Below are 15,012 nucleotides of genomic sequence, written 5' to 3'. Positions count from 1 at the left end.
CAGCTCACTGGGGACATGTGGGCAGGGGGGTTCCTTTGTTCTCCCTTCTTCATTGTTCACTTAAATCCAAAGAGCCCAGGGGGCCCATTTGAGTAACCTGACTGCTGACACTGCTAATTTTAGCAAGCCTGTGATTAGCAATAGTAACCTAACCACTAAATAAATGAAAAAAGGCACTATCTCTTACTTAGAGATACTTTCTTTTCCTGCAGCTGTATAAAAATCCGGATTTGATGTCTGGAACACAAATGCAGTGCTGGTGAGCCCAGGAGTCACATGTAAAGCCCAGCTCTCCCATTTCAGTGAGTTGCAGAGTCCCTCAGCAATCTGAGCTGCTTGGCAGGAGGGTGAGAGGGCCCTGGGGCAGCCAGGCCTTGCTCCAGCTGGGTGGGTGTTTGCAGAGACCCTGCAACAGGCAAAGGTGCTTTACCTAAAGATGGTAATGCATTTGGGGGAGAGGGCTGTGTGGAAGTACTTCTGAAATTAAAGGCAGCACAGGAATGATGCACAGATCCTTTAAATGCAGAACAATGCATTATGTTCCAGTAGAAGCAGTCTGGCAGTAGTAACTGAGAGGTGGTAGGCAGATTGAAGGAGCCTTTAAAGATGGGTGGCTTGTTTCTGGGTGTTTTGGAGCTGGTCCATGGATGCTTAATGGAGAGCTAATGTGGTCAAGGGAGTGAATTAAGAAAAGTAATTCAATAAAGTTTGGTTAAAGTCAGGCATGTGCTTCCAAGTGTATGTAAGCTTTAAGACTTTGAACCTTGCTGTTTAGGGCCTCAGAGTTCTAGCATTTTGCAGCAAGTCCTGAATTAATAATGCAAGTATTTTTGTACCTGTGTATAATTAATCAAATGAGATTCAACTTTCCTATTACTGATTGAACTTCAGGTGATAAATGGTGACATTTTCATTAATCCTCTTAATCACAGCCTTTATTGCATAAGTGTGTGAAGCAAGGGAACAAAAGATAAACAACCCAAAGATTTCTCAGAGTTTCTGTGTTTAGGGGCATATTTCAGCCCTGGCAATGCCAGGCCCCTGGTGCAGTGTGCTGGGAGCTCCAGGAGCTCAGGGGGAGTGGAGTCCCCAGCAGGACCCCCTGGTTACCATCTGTGGTGAGACTGTACAGAGAGCTGCACACGTGCACTGGCACTGACTCCTGCAGAAACCAGATTTAGAAGTTCCTCGGAGTATTAGAAATTGTGATAATTGTGATTCCATTATATCCCCAGAAGTCTCATCATTTTGATACATTGATCTGTAATGAGCCAGTCAGCTGTAACAGAATAATTCCAAAGGTGCCAAAAAAAGCACTCATCATCTAAATATTATCATCATTTTACTAAAGCTTGTGCTTCTCAAATACCAAACAAGTCTCTCTTTCATTTGTTGGGGTTTGCTAGTTTGTTTTTATTTTATCCCCTTGGAATATGAATGCTGTGACAGTTAAAGGAGGAGTTTTACTCTTCATGGTTTAAACTGAAAGAGGGCAGGTTTAATTTAAGTAGGAGGAAGAAATTCTTCCCTGTGGGGGTGGTGATGGCCCAGCTTGCCCAGAGAAGTTGCCCCATCCCTGAAGTGCTCAAGGCCAGGCTGGGCAGGGCTTGGAGCAACCTTGCTGATGAGAGGTGTCCCTGCCCATGGCAGGGGGTGTGATCCCTTTCAACCCAAAGCATTCTGTGATTTGTGAGTATTTTCCTGATGATTGGGCCACAACTTGGCTTGCTCAATGTAACCACTGCTCTAGGAGTCTTTCTGGTTATTTTACCACTGGCAAATGGCTTTTGAACCAGTATTTGTCTGCCACTGCCTGGGTGATGCTTTTTACAAGACTGTACTTCATAACATGACTTTCTAGATATTTTGAAATGACTGATAAATGTCTTTGTTCTGAAATGCAGTTTGTACACAATACCTAGAGGAGCTATGTCATAGCTTGTATTTGAGACAAGAAAGCAAAAAGTAGGGCAAATTCTTCTATAATACAGGAGTAACAGCATAAATGAAATTAAAAAAAAAATAAGAATGGCTGGGGGAGAAAAAAGTAAGATAATTATCAGAAAACACTGTGGGAAGCCATGGACTAGAATTCCTGATTACAAGGAAGGCAAATGATCATTGTTTATCAGGGAAGTTGGATATGTTTTTGTTTATGACAGCTTGGCTGAGACAAAAGGAATATCCTGCTAGGTATTTCCCTTTGGTTTTCTTCTTGTTCTGCTGAACTTTTTAAAAAGAATCTGAACATCCAACTTGAGCAATGTGCAATAATGTCAGTGTAGTTACTGCCAAGGAATCACATGGCTTACATTTAAACATCATAGTAATAAATTCCTTTTTCATAGCTGTTAGCCTAGTATTCAAATTACTGAGTTCATGACAAATTTCCAGAAGCTTCTGAAAAGCACAGGCTAGTCCTGCTGGGTGTGAGGAACCTCCTAAGGACAGTCCCAAGGTGTGCAGTGATGCTTTCCCTATTGGAGCTGTCCTCAGCCACTGTCACAGCTGAGGCACTGAGGGCACAGAGGACAGCAGTAGCCATGTCCCAGGAACTTTTGTGATGGGAAATTCACATCAGTATATTCTGAGATTTAGCTTAATTAACCAGCAGTCATTTGTGGATTTAAATTCTCCACTCCCTTGCACAGAGGTGTGTTTCCTTTGAAATGAGACTGCTGAAGTCTTTGTGCTGCTGTTGGACAGGTGTCTGCTGTGCCTGAGGATGGTTTCTCACCAGGGCATCCTTCGCAGTCAATAACAGCCAATTCTTTTGCCTCTGTTCAGGGCCAGTGTACTGTAAACAAGATAGAATCTCCTAGGAGTTTTTCAGTGAACTTGGTATGATCACATTGCTGCAGTTGGAATTCTGTGCACACGCTTTGGGTGAGCCCACACTGATGCTGCAAACTGCACTGCACTCTGCGGTTTGCAGTCTGGGCAGTTTTCTAAATGAGAATGGGCTGCAGCTTATGAGCATCTTCAAATGTTTTCTTTGTGATCAGCTTCACATTTCCTAGATCAGAGATCACACAGCAAAAATTAGTCAAGGGTTTCTTGTAAAATGTTTTATGAACCTTTATTAACAGAAACAGAGACTTCCACTGCCACAGAAACATTTTATGTGAGTACAGCACACATTTGTCTGTTCCATATAAACTACAGGAGCTGTGAGCTTGTGTCCAGCTCCACTGGCAATTGGAATTGGCTGTCTGTACGTGGCTTTCATGGCACCATTTACAAAGAGGAGAATGAAAAACTAATAAACCTGAGAGAATTACTGATTCATTTAAGGGATTAAAGAAGGGTGAAAATGAATGAGAGGACTAATTACATTTTTACAAGAGATTTGAAACTTAGGCTACAGTGAATGCACAGGAACGTACTGCAATGCACTAATGAAGTAATTGTCGCAGACATTTTTTCACAGAAATCCTTTCTTTGGGATTTGTGCATCTTCTGGGAAGCAAAGGCCCCAGAAGAAGAATGTAAACAATTGTTATCAGCTGCTGTGGAATGCAATAGGATGAACCTGTGATTGGTTCATGTTCCATGTGTACAGTTAAGGGCCAATCACAGGAGCAAGTTCGGGGAAAGATTCCCTGGACACAGAACTTTGTTTTGGATTATTTTCTATTCTATTCTTAGCTTAGCAGCTCTGCAACTTCTCTCTTTATTCTTTTTAGTATAGTCATAATGTATTATGTATCATATATCAATAAATCCAGCCTTCTGATCATCAAACAAGATTCTCATCCTTCTCTCACCCCAGCGACCTCCACAGGTTGCTGTAATAAGTAATGGAATGCTTAAGAATGCACCACACACACACAGACACACAGAGCTGTGTGAGATGGAACCCTGACACACACACACACAGACACACAGACAGAGCTGTGTGAGATGGAACCCTGACACACACAGACACACACACACACAGACACACAGACACAGCTGTGTGAGATGGAACCCTGACACAGACACACACACAGACACACAGACACACAGACACAGCTGTGTGAGATGGAACCCTGACACACACAGACACACACACACACAGACACACAGACACAGCTGTGTGAGATGGAACCCTGACACACACACACACAGACACACACAGACACACAGACACACAGACACACAGGCACAGCTGTGTGAGCTGACAGGGCGTCTAAAGCCACAGCCCTGAGTTTTCTGCTTTATCGGCTACTTCGAGTTGTTCTTTCTCTTTTGAAACCGAGGAGCTTTGCTGGCCTTGCTGCTTTAAAGACTAACTTCGTGCAGCATAAGTTCTGAAACAGCAATCTGTGTTATGAATAAGAAGCTTGACTAGGCCAATGTTCAAGCAGCAACCAATTTATTAATTAATATGGTAAAGTGTGAGCAATACGGCGCTGGGTACAGTGGGGGAAGTTTTCCCTCCAACTGCACACCCGTAGTTGGGGCTTACAGGTATTTACAGGGGTACTCATCAGCTTTCTCAGCAGTTTCTGTTCCCATTTTTTACTCATCAGCAGGTTCTATTCCCAATGTTTACGTCACAATTCTATACACTATTGTGATTTAGTTTTTCTCAGGATTTATCCCAAAAAGGAGTATCCCAGCTGGTGGTCTGGCTTCCAAAAGAAGGAAGGAATATTTCATCTGGTGAAGTCCAGTTCTCCAGATGTGTGTCCACCTTTTAATTGCAAGGACTATAAATCTCATAACAGTGATGTCCAGCTTCCCTTGGTCAAACCCTGAGTTGATGTTCATCTTCCTTTCTCAAGCTGCATGTTTCCTTTTTATATATTCTAAATCTATAGTTTCAAAAGATCCTTATTACAAGCAATATTCTAAAATTATACTTCAAAAGGTTATTATTGCAAAATTCTTTAAGGCTTACAAGCAGAAAGTTCCTGTCAAAAAGCAACATCCTTAACACTTTAATTCAAATGCTCCTAAATCAACTTAAGAGTTATAAAGGTTAATTGCAAACAAAGGGTAGGTTCAAAGGCCTTCTTCCATGCTTTAATTCCCTCAGTTATTATTAGAATTTGTCTTTATAACTGTCCCATGGTTGGTCTCCACACATGACAATCACAAACACACACGTTGCCTGTGGGTACCTGACACGAAACACAGCTTTGTATTTCACACCTGTGAGGCAACAGCAGCAGACAATGTGTTTGGAGGTTTTTCTCTCTTACAGGATTTTCAGTGCCAGTTCTTGGGGACAGAACAGCCCCATTGAGGTGGAGGGTGCAGCTCAGCAGTGCAGAGGGACAGACAGACAGACAGACAGACAGCCTGCTCTGGGCTGCTGTTTGGGGCACTGCTGGGCCTTAGCTTTTACTTGCTTGAGTTTGAAGCTGTCTGGGATGGGTTGTTACACTAATCCTCTGCTTATCCCTTTTTCAGGTCCTGCTGAGTGGAAGCAGGACAACAATTCACTGAAGAATTCACTTCTGAGAAGCTTTGGAAGTGGTTTGGTTTTTGTTCTGAAAAGCTGCTGCTATAAAATTATTCTTTAAACACACATGATGTGTTCTTGTGTGAAGGGGAGGGCCTGGTGGTTCTTTACTAGATAAGCTGCCTTAGGCTCTGACTTGCTTTCTTAAGTCAATTTCTTCTTTTAAACTGGGAGATGGACTTGTTCTTGCTCTGGGAAGGCTTTCAGAGTGCTGGGTTACAGATATGGCCACTGGCAGAATATTGAAGGCTGGATGACCTTTACTTTTTTTATTTGTTTCCTTTTTTTCTGGAATATTTGACTAACAAGTAATAAGAAAACGTATGAGGATATATCCATGTGTATGTCTGAATCTTGCCTGTGCTTTATAGACAAAAAAGACCTGAAATTTTGAGTGTTCTATTGGTAGTGAGACACAGGTCACAGCCACAGGCAGTATCTGATTTACTGGAGTCTGGCTAGCTTGCCAGAGTATAATACAAACACAGTATTTGTTCTTGGATGTACCTAGAGCTCAGAGTCTAGAGAGGGAATCCTTACCTGAGTTCTTCAAATGTAACTGTGACCTGAAGCAGTGGGAGAGAGCTTAGTGGGGCTCTGCATCAGGCCTGACACCTTTATTGAGAAGGAAATGGATTCTGGAATTTTCCTGGGCAGAATTCTCACTTGCATGTGTGCTGTGTTTGTCTCACAGTGTGTGTATTATCTCTTTTCATTTTGGTTGAGGCCCAATTCATAAAGGCACTGCCCTAGATGAACTTGCATGAGATAAGACTTGTCTGAGCACATGGAACTAGAAATAAACCAGTTGCAGTTATGTCACTAGGAAAAAACCCAACCCTACAACAAAACTCAACAATCCAGTCCGTGGGTATTTATATATGCTTTATTAATCACACCAGCAGAACATTGGGCATGCTTGGTAGGAAACAGCTGAAGTTACATAATACTCTGAGGAGTTTGAGCCATCTTGGGCAGTGGCTGGTCACACCTGCAGGGGCAGTGATAAGCCTCAGGTGTAGCACGTTCAGCTAATTTTGTCAAATTGGCAGTGGGTCAGGCAGCAGTGCAGTACTGCCCAATTCAGCTCTGCAGAAAGTGGAAGGAGATGGAGACAGGTAAGATGAAGAACAGGCCCAAAGAAACTAAAGGAGAGTGAGGAAGCTTTCAGTTGCCTACTGTAGTTAAGTTAGCAGATTCAAGAGTTTTTCTGAAAAAGGAGAAGCTGGAAAGCTAAAGGAGGCAGGGAAAGCAGCACAATACGTGTTAAATGCATATTTGAGTAGGATTTGTAAGTTTTTCTCCACAAAAGTAAAAGCTAATAAAAGATAAGAGTGTAACTTTTGACCTGAGGTATAACTATTTGACTTGATCTGGAAAGAAATTAAATTTTATGGTAGAAAATGGATTGGAGAACAAGCAACATTTTGATACTACTTTATTGCCCACTGGTGGTAAGTTTTAAGTCCACAGGAATGTGTTTTTTCACTATAAACAAATACTGTAGTCTATGTAAGTTTTATTAAGCCCATAAAAATGCACATAGTAATCATAAATGTATATAAAATGCAGCAATGACTGGAAGACATACATACATCAGTGTAGCCTTTTCCTTGAAAAAGTATAGAATCATTATTTAATGTTGACCTTTGTAGTTTTTTTATGGCTCTTTTTGGTATGAGCAGTCATTTTCCTCAAAAGACCTCTTAAGGCCTCATGAATAAAGCTAGTGGTAGAAACTGAAAACACAAACCTGTAGAAGATACTTCTGTACACCACAAAATTAGAGGTAGAAAATACATAAGTACATTTTCTCCTTTATGGTTTGAAGAGAGCAGGCTAGCAGTTATAATCAGTTTACACTGTATATAATTTATATTGAAAGCTGCATTGACTGCTGTAGTGCTGGAATTGAAATGTTATTCCTCAGCTCAGTGTTCAGTTGCTCTCCTACAAATGAAATATCACCTGAATTGTATTATTCAGGATTAACCTCTACCTCAATGGATTGATCACTGGGCTGGTTTTGTGTCCATTTGTGCCTTTTTAACTCCTTGCCAGTGCCAGGGAGAATGTTACACATGTGGAAGGGACACTCTGGTTAGTGTTCCTTAGTGTGTATGAGAAATACTCTTGCTTGCTTTTGTGGAAAACCAGTGAGTTTTTCTGATATTTACTATGTGTTAAAAAAGAGATAAAATGATAGGATCAGTCCTTTAAACTTCCTAAATCTGTGTTTGAAGCTTTGTGACACACAAGTTCATTTTTTTGTGAAATCTGAAGCATGCTGGTTTTATTTTGGTAACACTTTCCCACTATGGTACTAAGAATTTCTGTAGGGTTGTCAGTGGGAGGGATTGGGTTGGATCAGAGGGTTCTTCACACTAGGCTAAAAAAATCTCCAAGTACAGACTTGGGGCTTGCCCTGAAGGACCTGGGTCACCTCAGGCTAGGCAGAGCTTTGTGGCTCCTTCCTCAGTGAAACAGTTTCTTGACAGGAGGTGTTTAATTAAAACCAGGAAATCTTCACTAAGAAGAGGAAACAAACTTTTATGGAATTAATGACTTAGTTACCCCTAGTGATTTACAGTAAAAGTGCTTTGGGACTTTGGGTAAAATAGTGAAAGGAATCTGAGCTTCTACTGGTGGAGCAGAAGGGATCACATCTAGAGAACATGCTGCTTCATTTTGTACAATTTATAGACGAAGAATTTAGCTAGTTAGCAGACAATCTGTTCCTGAGCAAATACTTATTTTTGGGAGTTAATGGAGTGAATTTGACTGAAAAAAATCCTTGGGGGTACATCTAATTCTTGCTGTGCAGTGTGGACAATATATCAGCAAAGCTGTTCCCAACTGCAAATGGAACAGGTGGTGAGGCAGTGCAGTGATCATTTATTCCTCTACTGCTTAAAATCTCCCTTTTGCATTTGACTTTCCCTTTTGTTCTCAACCTGGAGTGAAGTCTGCACCAGGACTCATTCCTGAACCACTGTATTGCATCCTTAGACCATGGCTGGAACATCTCTCCCAAGGATTTCTGTCCCTTTCCAGCAGAATGAACATGAGAGCCCTCACAGGGAAGAGAAAATCTTACTTTGCAGTGAGCTTCCCCTTGCCCTGAGGCTCTTAAGGGAATTTTTGTCCACAGAAAGGGTGTTAGGCTATCTCTGTTTCTTTCAGCAACAGACAGCTCCAGGTAGTTAGCTGTTAAGAATTACCACACCTGGTAATTCACCTTAATTCACACCTGGAAACCCACTGGAGGTGTTTAGTGGCTCTCCAGAGTGTTTTGCCTAAATGTGTTTTCTGTTTTGCATTAATACCCAGTGCAAATCTGAGGTTGGATGAAGCTTGAGCCTTCATCTTCACTTAAAGCCTTCATCCTCTGCTTGGGGAGAGAACATTGGGGGATCCACAGTGTGCATGCACTTGTGTGAGCATAGGCAAGGGAAAAAGTCTTCCAGCCCAAGGAAGTTTGGACAACAGAGTGAGCTTGTTCATGTGTAATGTCTCTCTCATGGCCTTTAAGTGCATCTTTCTTTGCCTGTCAGTTTGGTAAAGAGTAGGAACTGAAGAAATCTGGACACACATTTCCAGCTGTGCTCTCTCCTCGATGCACCAGTCCCATGTAATGTACAAATCAAGGAGAGCAACATGATTTGTTGAATTCTTTTTTAACAGAGTAAATCTGCAGTACCCAAATCTTACTGTTCAGCAATTTCTAGCCTGAAAAGTTGTTGGGTCATGATATTGTAAATAGAGGAACCCCCTCCCCAATACAGAAAGGTAAACCCTCACCCAATAGTAAAAGTACCAATTAAGAAGTTGTTTAATAACTGCAGGAATAAAAGAAATGTTCATTGGCATGTCTTCTGTGTAGAGATAATGGGCCTCAAAAAATGCACTCTTTGGTGCCTTCAGAATCTAAAAATCCATCCAGCTAAGGAAATATTTTATCTACTGCCAGTGCTGCACTTACATGCTCAGTTCAAAGTCTTTTTTTCCCACTGCACCTTAATTAGTGTATTAATTGATGTTGCTAAACCTCATCAAGGATGGTTTGTTCTCTGTTTGTTATGTTTTCAAGGAAAAGCTCTATAACTGCTCCCTTAGAGTCTTTAAAATGTCTGGAGAAAATGATAATTTTTTTTTCCTTTGGTAGAGTTGTGATTTCAATCAGACCAGCCTACAAGAAAGCTTTTTATTTGTCCTGACAAACTTTGCTCTTCAGAAGGACAATTATTTTCTGACTGAGAGCAATCTTGGATTTTCATTTTGCAGTTTTGTTTTTGAAGTTGCAGTGTACTTGGGTTTGCAGTCCCCTAGGGGAAGCTGGTTTCTTCCAGAGAATACAAAAGAAATGTGATGTATTTGTGTAGTTTACACTGCTTAGGGGAGAAACTGTGGTGTAATGAAGATTTCTCAGGTTGCAGAAACCTTTTGAGATGTGTGTGATAGATGACAGTAAGGTCTTATCCGAGCTAGGTCTTGATTTTTTCTTATAGACTATAGACATTTACTATTGCTGAGCAGCTTGCCCTCCTTATTAGCAACATTACAGCCTCAAAAGAGCCTGCAGGTTCACACATCCCTTGCTCCTGCTTGGAAAAATTACACACAGGTGATTTCCTGCTCCCATGTGGTTTATTTGAATTATTGTGGTTTGGATTTGTGCTAGGAAGATCTCTTCAGGAGCTGCTGAGGGAAATAGCAACAGTGAACGTGCTGATGGCTGAGACCATGTTGGTGACCTCAGGGGTCTGAATTGTCCTGGGGTGGAATAGCTGTGAGCCTCACCACCTACTGCTGAGACTGACTGAAAGCCTTTTACTTATGCATAAGGTACATGTGGACAAGTGCTGCTTCAGTGCCAGGAGAAGAAAATTCTACCCATTTTCTCATGGAAACAGAAGCCTTATCAACATTGCTCAAAATGAAAGGCAAAGGTCTGAATTTGCTGCTGGCAATGCACTGTAGTATGAACTCCAAATACTCATCCAAAATACAAGATTGTGTTTATTCCAAAGTAGCCAATGCTACTTTGTTTCACTTAATAGGTATTTTTAAGACACCTTATGTAATTAATTATTGCAGACCTCTGTTGGCTGTTGTAAAATGCCCTAATGTAAATTCCAAGTGCTTATGCCTTGCCCTGGGTTTGCTGCTTGTGCTTTGAGAATTCTGTTCTGGAATGGGCCATGAGCAAGGAATGCTGAGGGCTGAAGGATCAGAAAGTTGTTCCTCTTTATATTCAAAAAACTCTTATTGCTGTTGACTTCAAATAACAAGAACACTTTGAATTAAGAGCTCCTTCCCAACCTGAGCGTGCTTTGCCAGAGAAGAGCCACAGTTTTACCCTCCTAATCTGCCACATGATTGGTAACACAGAACTTGTCCCCAGTGCTGATGTGTTACACTGAGCCACTGGCACCAGATGCTTTCAAGTTCATTCTCATGTTTTGAACAGGGCTTGGAGTGCATGATCTCTGGGAACCTCTTTCACCCTAATTTGTTGTTCTGTGACTGTGACACAATTTACATCAAGGACTGCATTTGTACTGAAATGCTGGAGCCAGTGTAACTAGGAATCAGGATAAAAAGTTGCTGTGAGCTGTCTGTATCTGCCTTGCTCATCTTGACAGGGCCAAAACTGCTCAGAGCAGTTCCTCACTGATAAACAGGAGCTCCATGTTGCACAAGTTTGTACTGGATTCCAAGAAATGAAAGTCAAGTTTTTCTTGAAACTGCCAAATGAATTTGAAAAACCTGGTCACCTTACGGTAAAGAAAAAAAAAAAGTTGAGCTGCTGAGAGTTTTTGTCCTGGTGGAATGGCTGGCATTGCCTTTTTATTTTACCCTTGAAATGTTGCTGCTTTAGATATAGAAGAGTTCTTTAAATCAATAATGTTTGCACTGAGTCCTGTGGAGTGCTTTATTTTACTTAGTGGTGTAGGAACAAAGTGTGAGTGAACACAGATTGAAGTTAGGGCTACACAAGCACCTCAGAGACTGAGGCAAAGGAATTAAAATACTGAAGCCAGTATGAATTAATTTTTGGGAGCAGTAGTGAAAACTTCTGATGTGCACTCCAAAGAAAAACAACTAATTTTATTTCTTTTTTTGGAGGGGAGGGAATAGCATCTTTTAGGGCTGGATTGTGATGGTACAAAGTCATCTGTGGGTAGTTTAAGCTGAAGAGTTAGGAAGGAAAGCATAGAATCAAACCCATTTGTTCAGATACTGCATAAACAACCTAACTATGGCAGTTTACTCCAAATAAAAGAGAATACAGTGTTAGTGCATTGATGAAAACTGGATTTCTTCAGTCTTAACCACTTTTTTAATGTGGAAAAGGTAATACATCACATGGGTAGGGAACCATTGGTATTTCCCTTGGAATACCAGGGGCAGTTGTACAAAGTATTTTTGTGTAGGCACAGGTGTACATGGGAGGCCCTGCATTCCAAATCTCATCCCCTTCAGAAAGTGATTCTTAATCTCTTCTGAATTTTCAATAGGAAAAATAATTAATTTGTCTGTGCACTGACTAATGTCTGCTAATTACTTCTATCAATTCAGTAAGAATAATAAAAGCCTTTGGTGTGGTAGATTACTCTTGAACTAGTAGTGATGGTGTCCCAAAATGTTGATAAAGGAAGATTTGCTTTTGTTTCATGGCAGCTGAACTGTAGAAGTTGTTGTGTGAGTTTTGGGTGACTCCAAAATGACTGTGGCTGTGTTGATATTTGCAGCACTGCAGAGCTGTGGCTCTCAGGCACTGTTTGGTCTGCATTAACATTATAAAATACTTTCTCCTTCATCCATTTAAACTTGTGGAGCATTGTGGAAGAGATTTTCACTTTAAAGGAAGCTGTATCTCCATGGTGTGTGTTATAATAGAAGATGGATTTGTTCTTTCACAGATTTCAAGTTTCCATATACCTTGTCACTGTTGGTTGCACTGTATATTGCTGTATGATATGATCATTTGAGTTGAAAACCATACCACTAAAAGAATAATTTGTTGATAGCTCAGGGCAGAAATTGTTTTGTGTTTAATTACAACAAGATAAATTTTATTTGAGCTTTAAGGTCTTAAAAGTAAGTTTAAAGGACTGTGTAAAAGCTGGTTATGGTTTGAAGGGCTCTGAAAAATAAAGGGGCAAGATCACAGGCAATGTGCTGAAACCTTAGGCTCTTACTTTGAAATTTCCTCCTATTTTCCAAACACCACTCTGCAGCTGTTACCTGCTGAGCCTAAATTGGGGTGAGGTGCTAAGATTTCTCATCACTGTCACCTCTTTCCTCAGCTCTTTTTCCCTCCTGCAGTGTTTCCCTGTTCAAAAACCTTCTTTGACAAAATATTTCTCCCCCCAAATGAAGGCTTTCTAGCAGAGATGTTTTTTGGCAGGTTTGAAGTGTGAGCAGGAATACTTGCTCACAAGGCTGATTGCTAATTGAAGTCCATTTATTTTATTTCAGGTTGCCAATCTTGCTTGTTCATTGTCAACAAATGAAGATGGAACGAAAATTGTCCAAATGGCAGCAAACCACATTGAGACTCTGTGCCCACAGGTAGGAGGTGTTCTCTTAACTCCCACTGTCACAAACACCTAGGTGCTGTCACACAGTGCAGATGTTTCCTTGTGTTCCTTTTGTCACATTCCATTTACACAGCTCAGCATAGCAAATGCAGGCCAAATGATAAATGCAAACACTCAGGCAATCTGTGGTTAACATAGAAATGGTTAATAGTCTGTCTTGGCTGGGGGTTCTTAAAAACTGCAGCTGCAAAAATATGCTGCTCTGTTTCTGAAACACCTGATTGAATGAGCAATTTCTTGAGTAACATGAAAAATTTGGCATAATTTACTCTGAAATAGTACTTATTTTCACCTTCAACTTGAAAGACTCTCCACTTGTTTTGGTTTTTGTGCAACAGTAAAGTATGAATTCTTCTGATTATCACCGATTTAAAAACTTGAACTTCCATCTTAAGGAAGCGAATGGGAAAAAACCACAGCTACAGATACACTTTTTCTAAGATAAGTCCCAAAAAATGTGTTCACTTTGTCGTGTTCAGAGTTACAGAGATATAAAAATTTCAGCATAGATCTTTTAGAGCAAAGATTTCACTGCTGCCTGTGAATCTGATCTGTGTTAATTTCAAGATCATTAGTTCTTTGAAGAACACTGTAGTTTACACAGTGGCATAAGTATTCTTACCCTTTTGTGGTAATGTAGTTGAAATAAAAGTTGAAGAGCAAATATTAATATGTTCAATAGCAAGCTTGAGAAGTTCATTTTATGCCTGTTGAATAAATGCAGGTCTTGGAGAAATGAAAAACTTCTGTCAAGGAAGTATGATGTTCTGAAAATGTCACAAACCAATGTTTTCTCTTGAATAATTCAGTTTCAATGTCTGTTTTTAAAACTTGAAGAGTTCTGTGTTTCAGATCACACTTGTATGTGATTTAATGTGTTTCTGGATTTGTAAGAAGGCTTCTTCCAGCTTCTTTGTTTCTCCAGGGGTCAGGTGCACTTTTATAATGGATTATTATGCATCCCAATACAGCTTTTTAATTGAAATTGAAACCTCCATATCTGATACCAGAAACTCTTAAAATCTAATTTTGACTAAAATATTGATTTTTCTTCATTTAAGTTTCTGGGCTTTTAATTTCCTATGCTAAAATGAAAGTTTCTTGGGTTTATTTCTTTTCTTTTGTTTAACCTCAAGGTAAACTGGGGTGAATTAGTTGATGATTATAGATCTGACTAAAAAGAGAATGTGGAAAATACAGAAGATTATATTACAACTAATGGCATGTTCACTGTGCAGGATTTGCTACTTTCTTAGATAAGGACCATGCCCTGTGAAAGCAATTTGCTTTTTACCTAGGTAAGAAACAGCAGATTAAGGCTCCTGCATTTTTTTCAGTACACCAGATTATGCCATATCATTTAAAAACTTTCCATAGGGAAAATAATTCCCTCTTAAGTTCCCTGTGAGGCATATCAGTTAGAGTTCAGAGTGGGGAAATTCACATGCAGAACTCCCCAATGCTCTTAAATCTTCAGAGTGAAAAGAAAGGTATTTTATGTGCTTTACAAAATATTTATTAAAGGAAAGCATGGTGTGGATTGAAATCTGATATAGCAAAAATAAAAGAGCCTCCTGACCCCAAATGCCCCAAAAAGTACCACCCAAAAACCCCTTAGCAATTACAGAAAACACTTGGGAGTTTGCAGAAAACCCCTTTCCTATAAACAATCTTTGAGAAAAGCAGGAAAACACAGAGTAGGAAAACAACTCTTGCAGGTTGTTTATAATAACAAGTGATCATTGTTCATCTTCGACTCCCTAAAGTGTCATAAGCCAATTCTGGGAAAACTTATCTGCTTTTCTTGCTCTCTGACCAGGCTGTCACATCCACAAACCTTTTTTTGTTTTGTCAAGTGAAATTATTAGCAAATATTTTGACTGTTCAACAAATGAAATAAGCTGGGCATTTATATTGGAGCCAATGCAAAACACATAATGGTCCTGGAATGTT

At 40.2% G+C, this 15,012-nt stretch overlaps 1 protein-coding gene across 2 annotated transcripts in view; it reads left to right on the top strand.

Annotated features, from left to right (window-relative positions):
- Positions 1 to 15,012, top strand: part of CTNNA3 (catenin alpha 3) — a 429,736-nt gene that overhangs the window by 275,012 nt on the left and 139,712 nt on the right. For both annotated transcript variants that reach the window (XM_063164177.1, XM_063164176.1), the window contains exon 10: positions 12,938 to 13,030. In XM_063164177.1, coding sequence (XP_063020247.1) covers positions 12,938 to 13,030 — 93 coding nt within the window. The remainder of the gene's footprint in view (positions 1 to 12,937; positions 13,031 to 15,012) is intronic.

Source organism: Melospiza melodia, chromosome 9 (genome assembly GCF_035770615.1).
Source record: "Melospiza melodia melodia isolate bMelMel2 chromosome 9, bMelMel2.pri, whole genome shotgun sequence".
Lineage (NCBI taxonomy): Eukaryota > Metazoa > Chordata > Aves > Passeriformes > Passerellidae > Melospiza > Melospiza melodia.
Note: the sequence above shows the minus strand (reverse complement) of the source record. Positions and strands in the feature narration are given on the sequence as shown.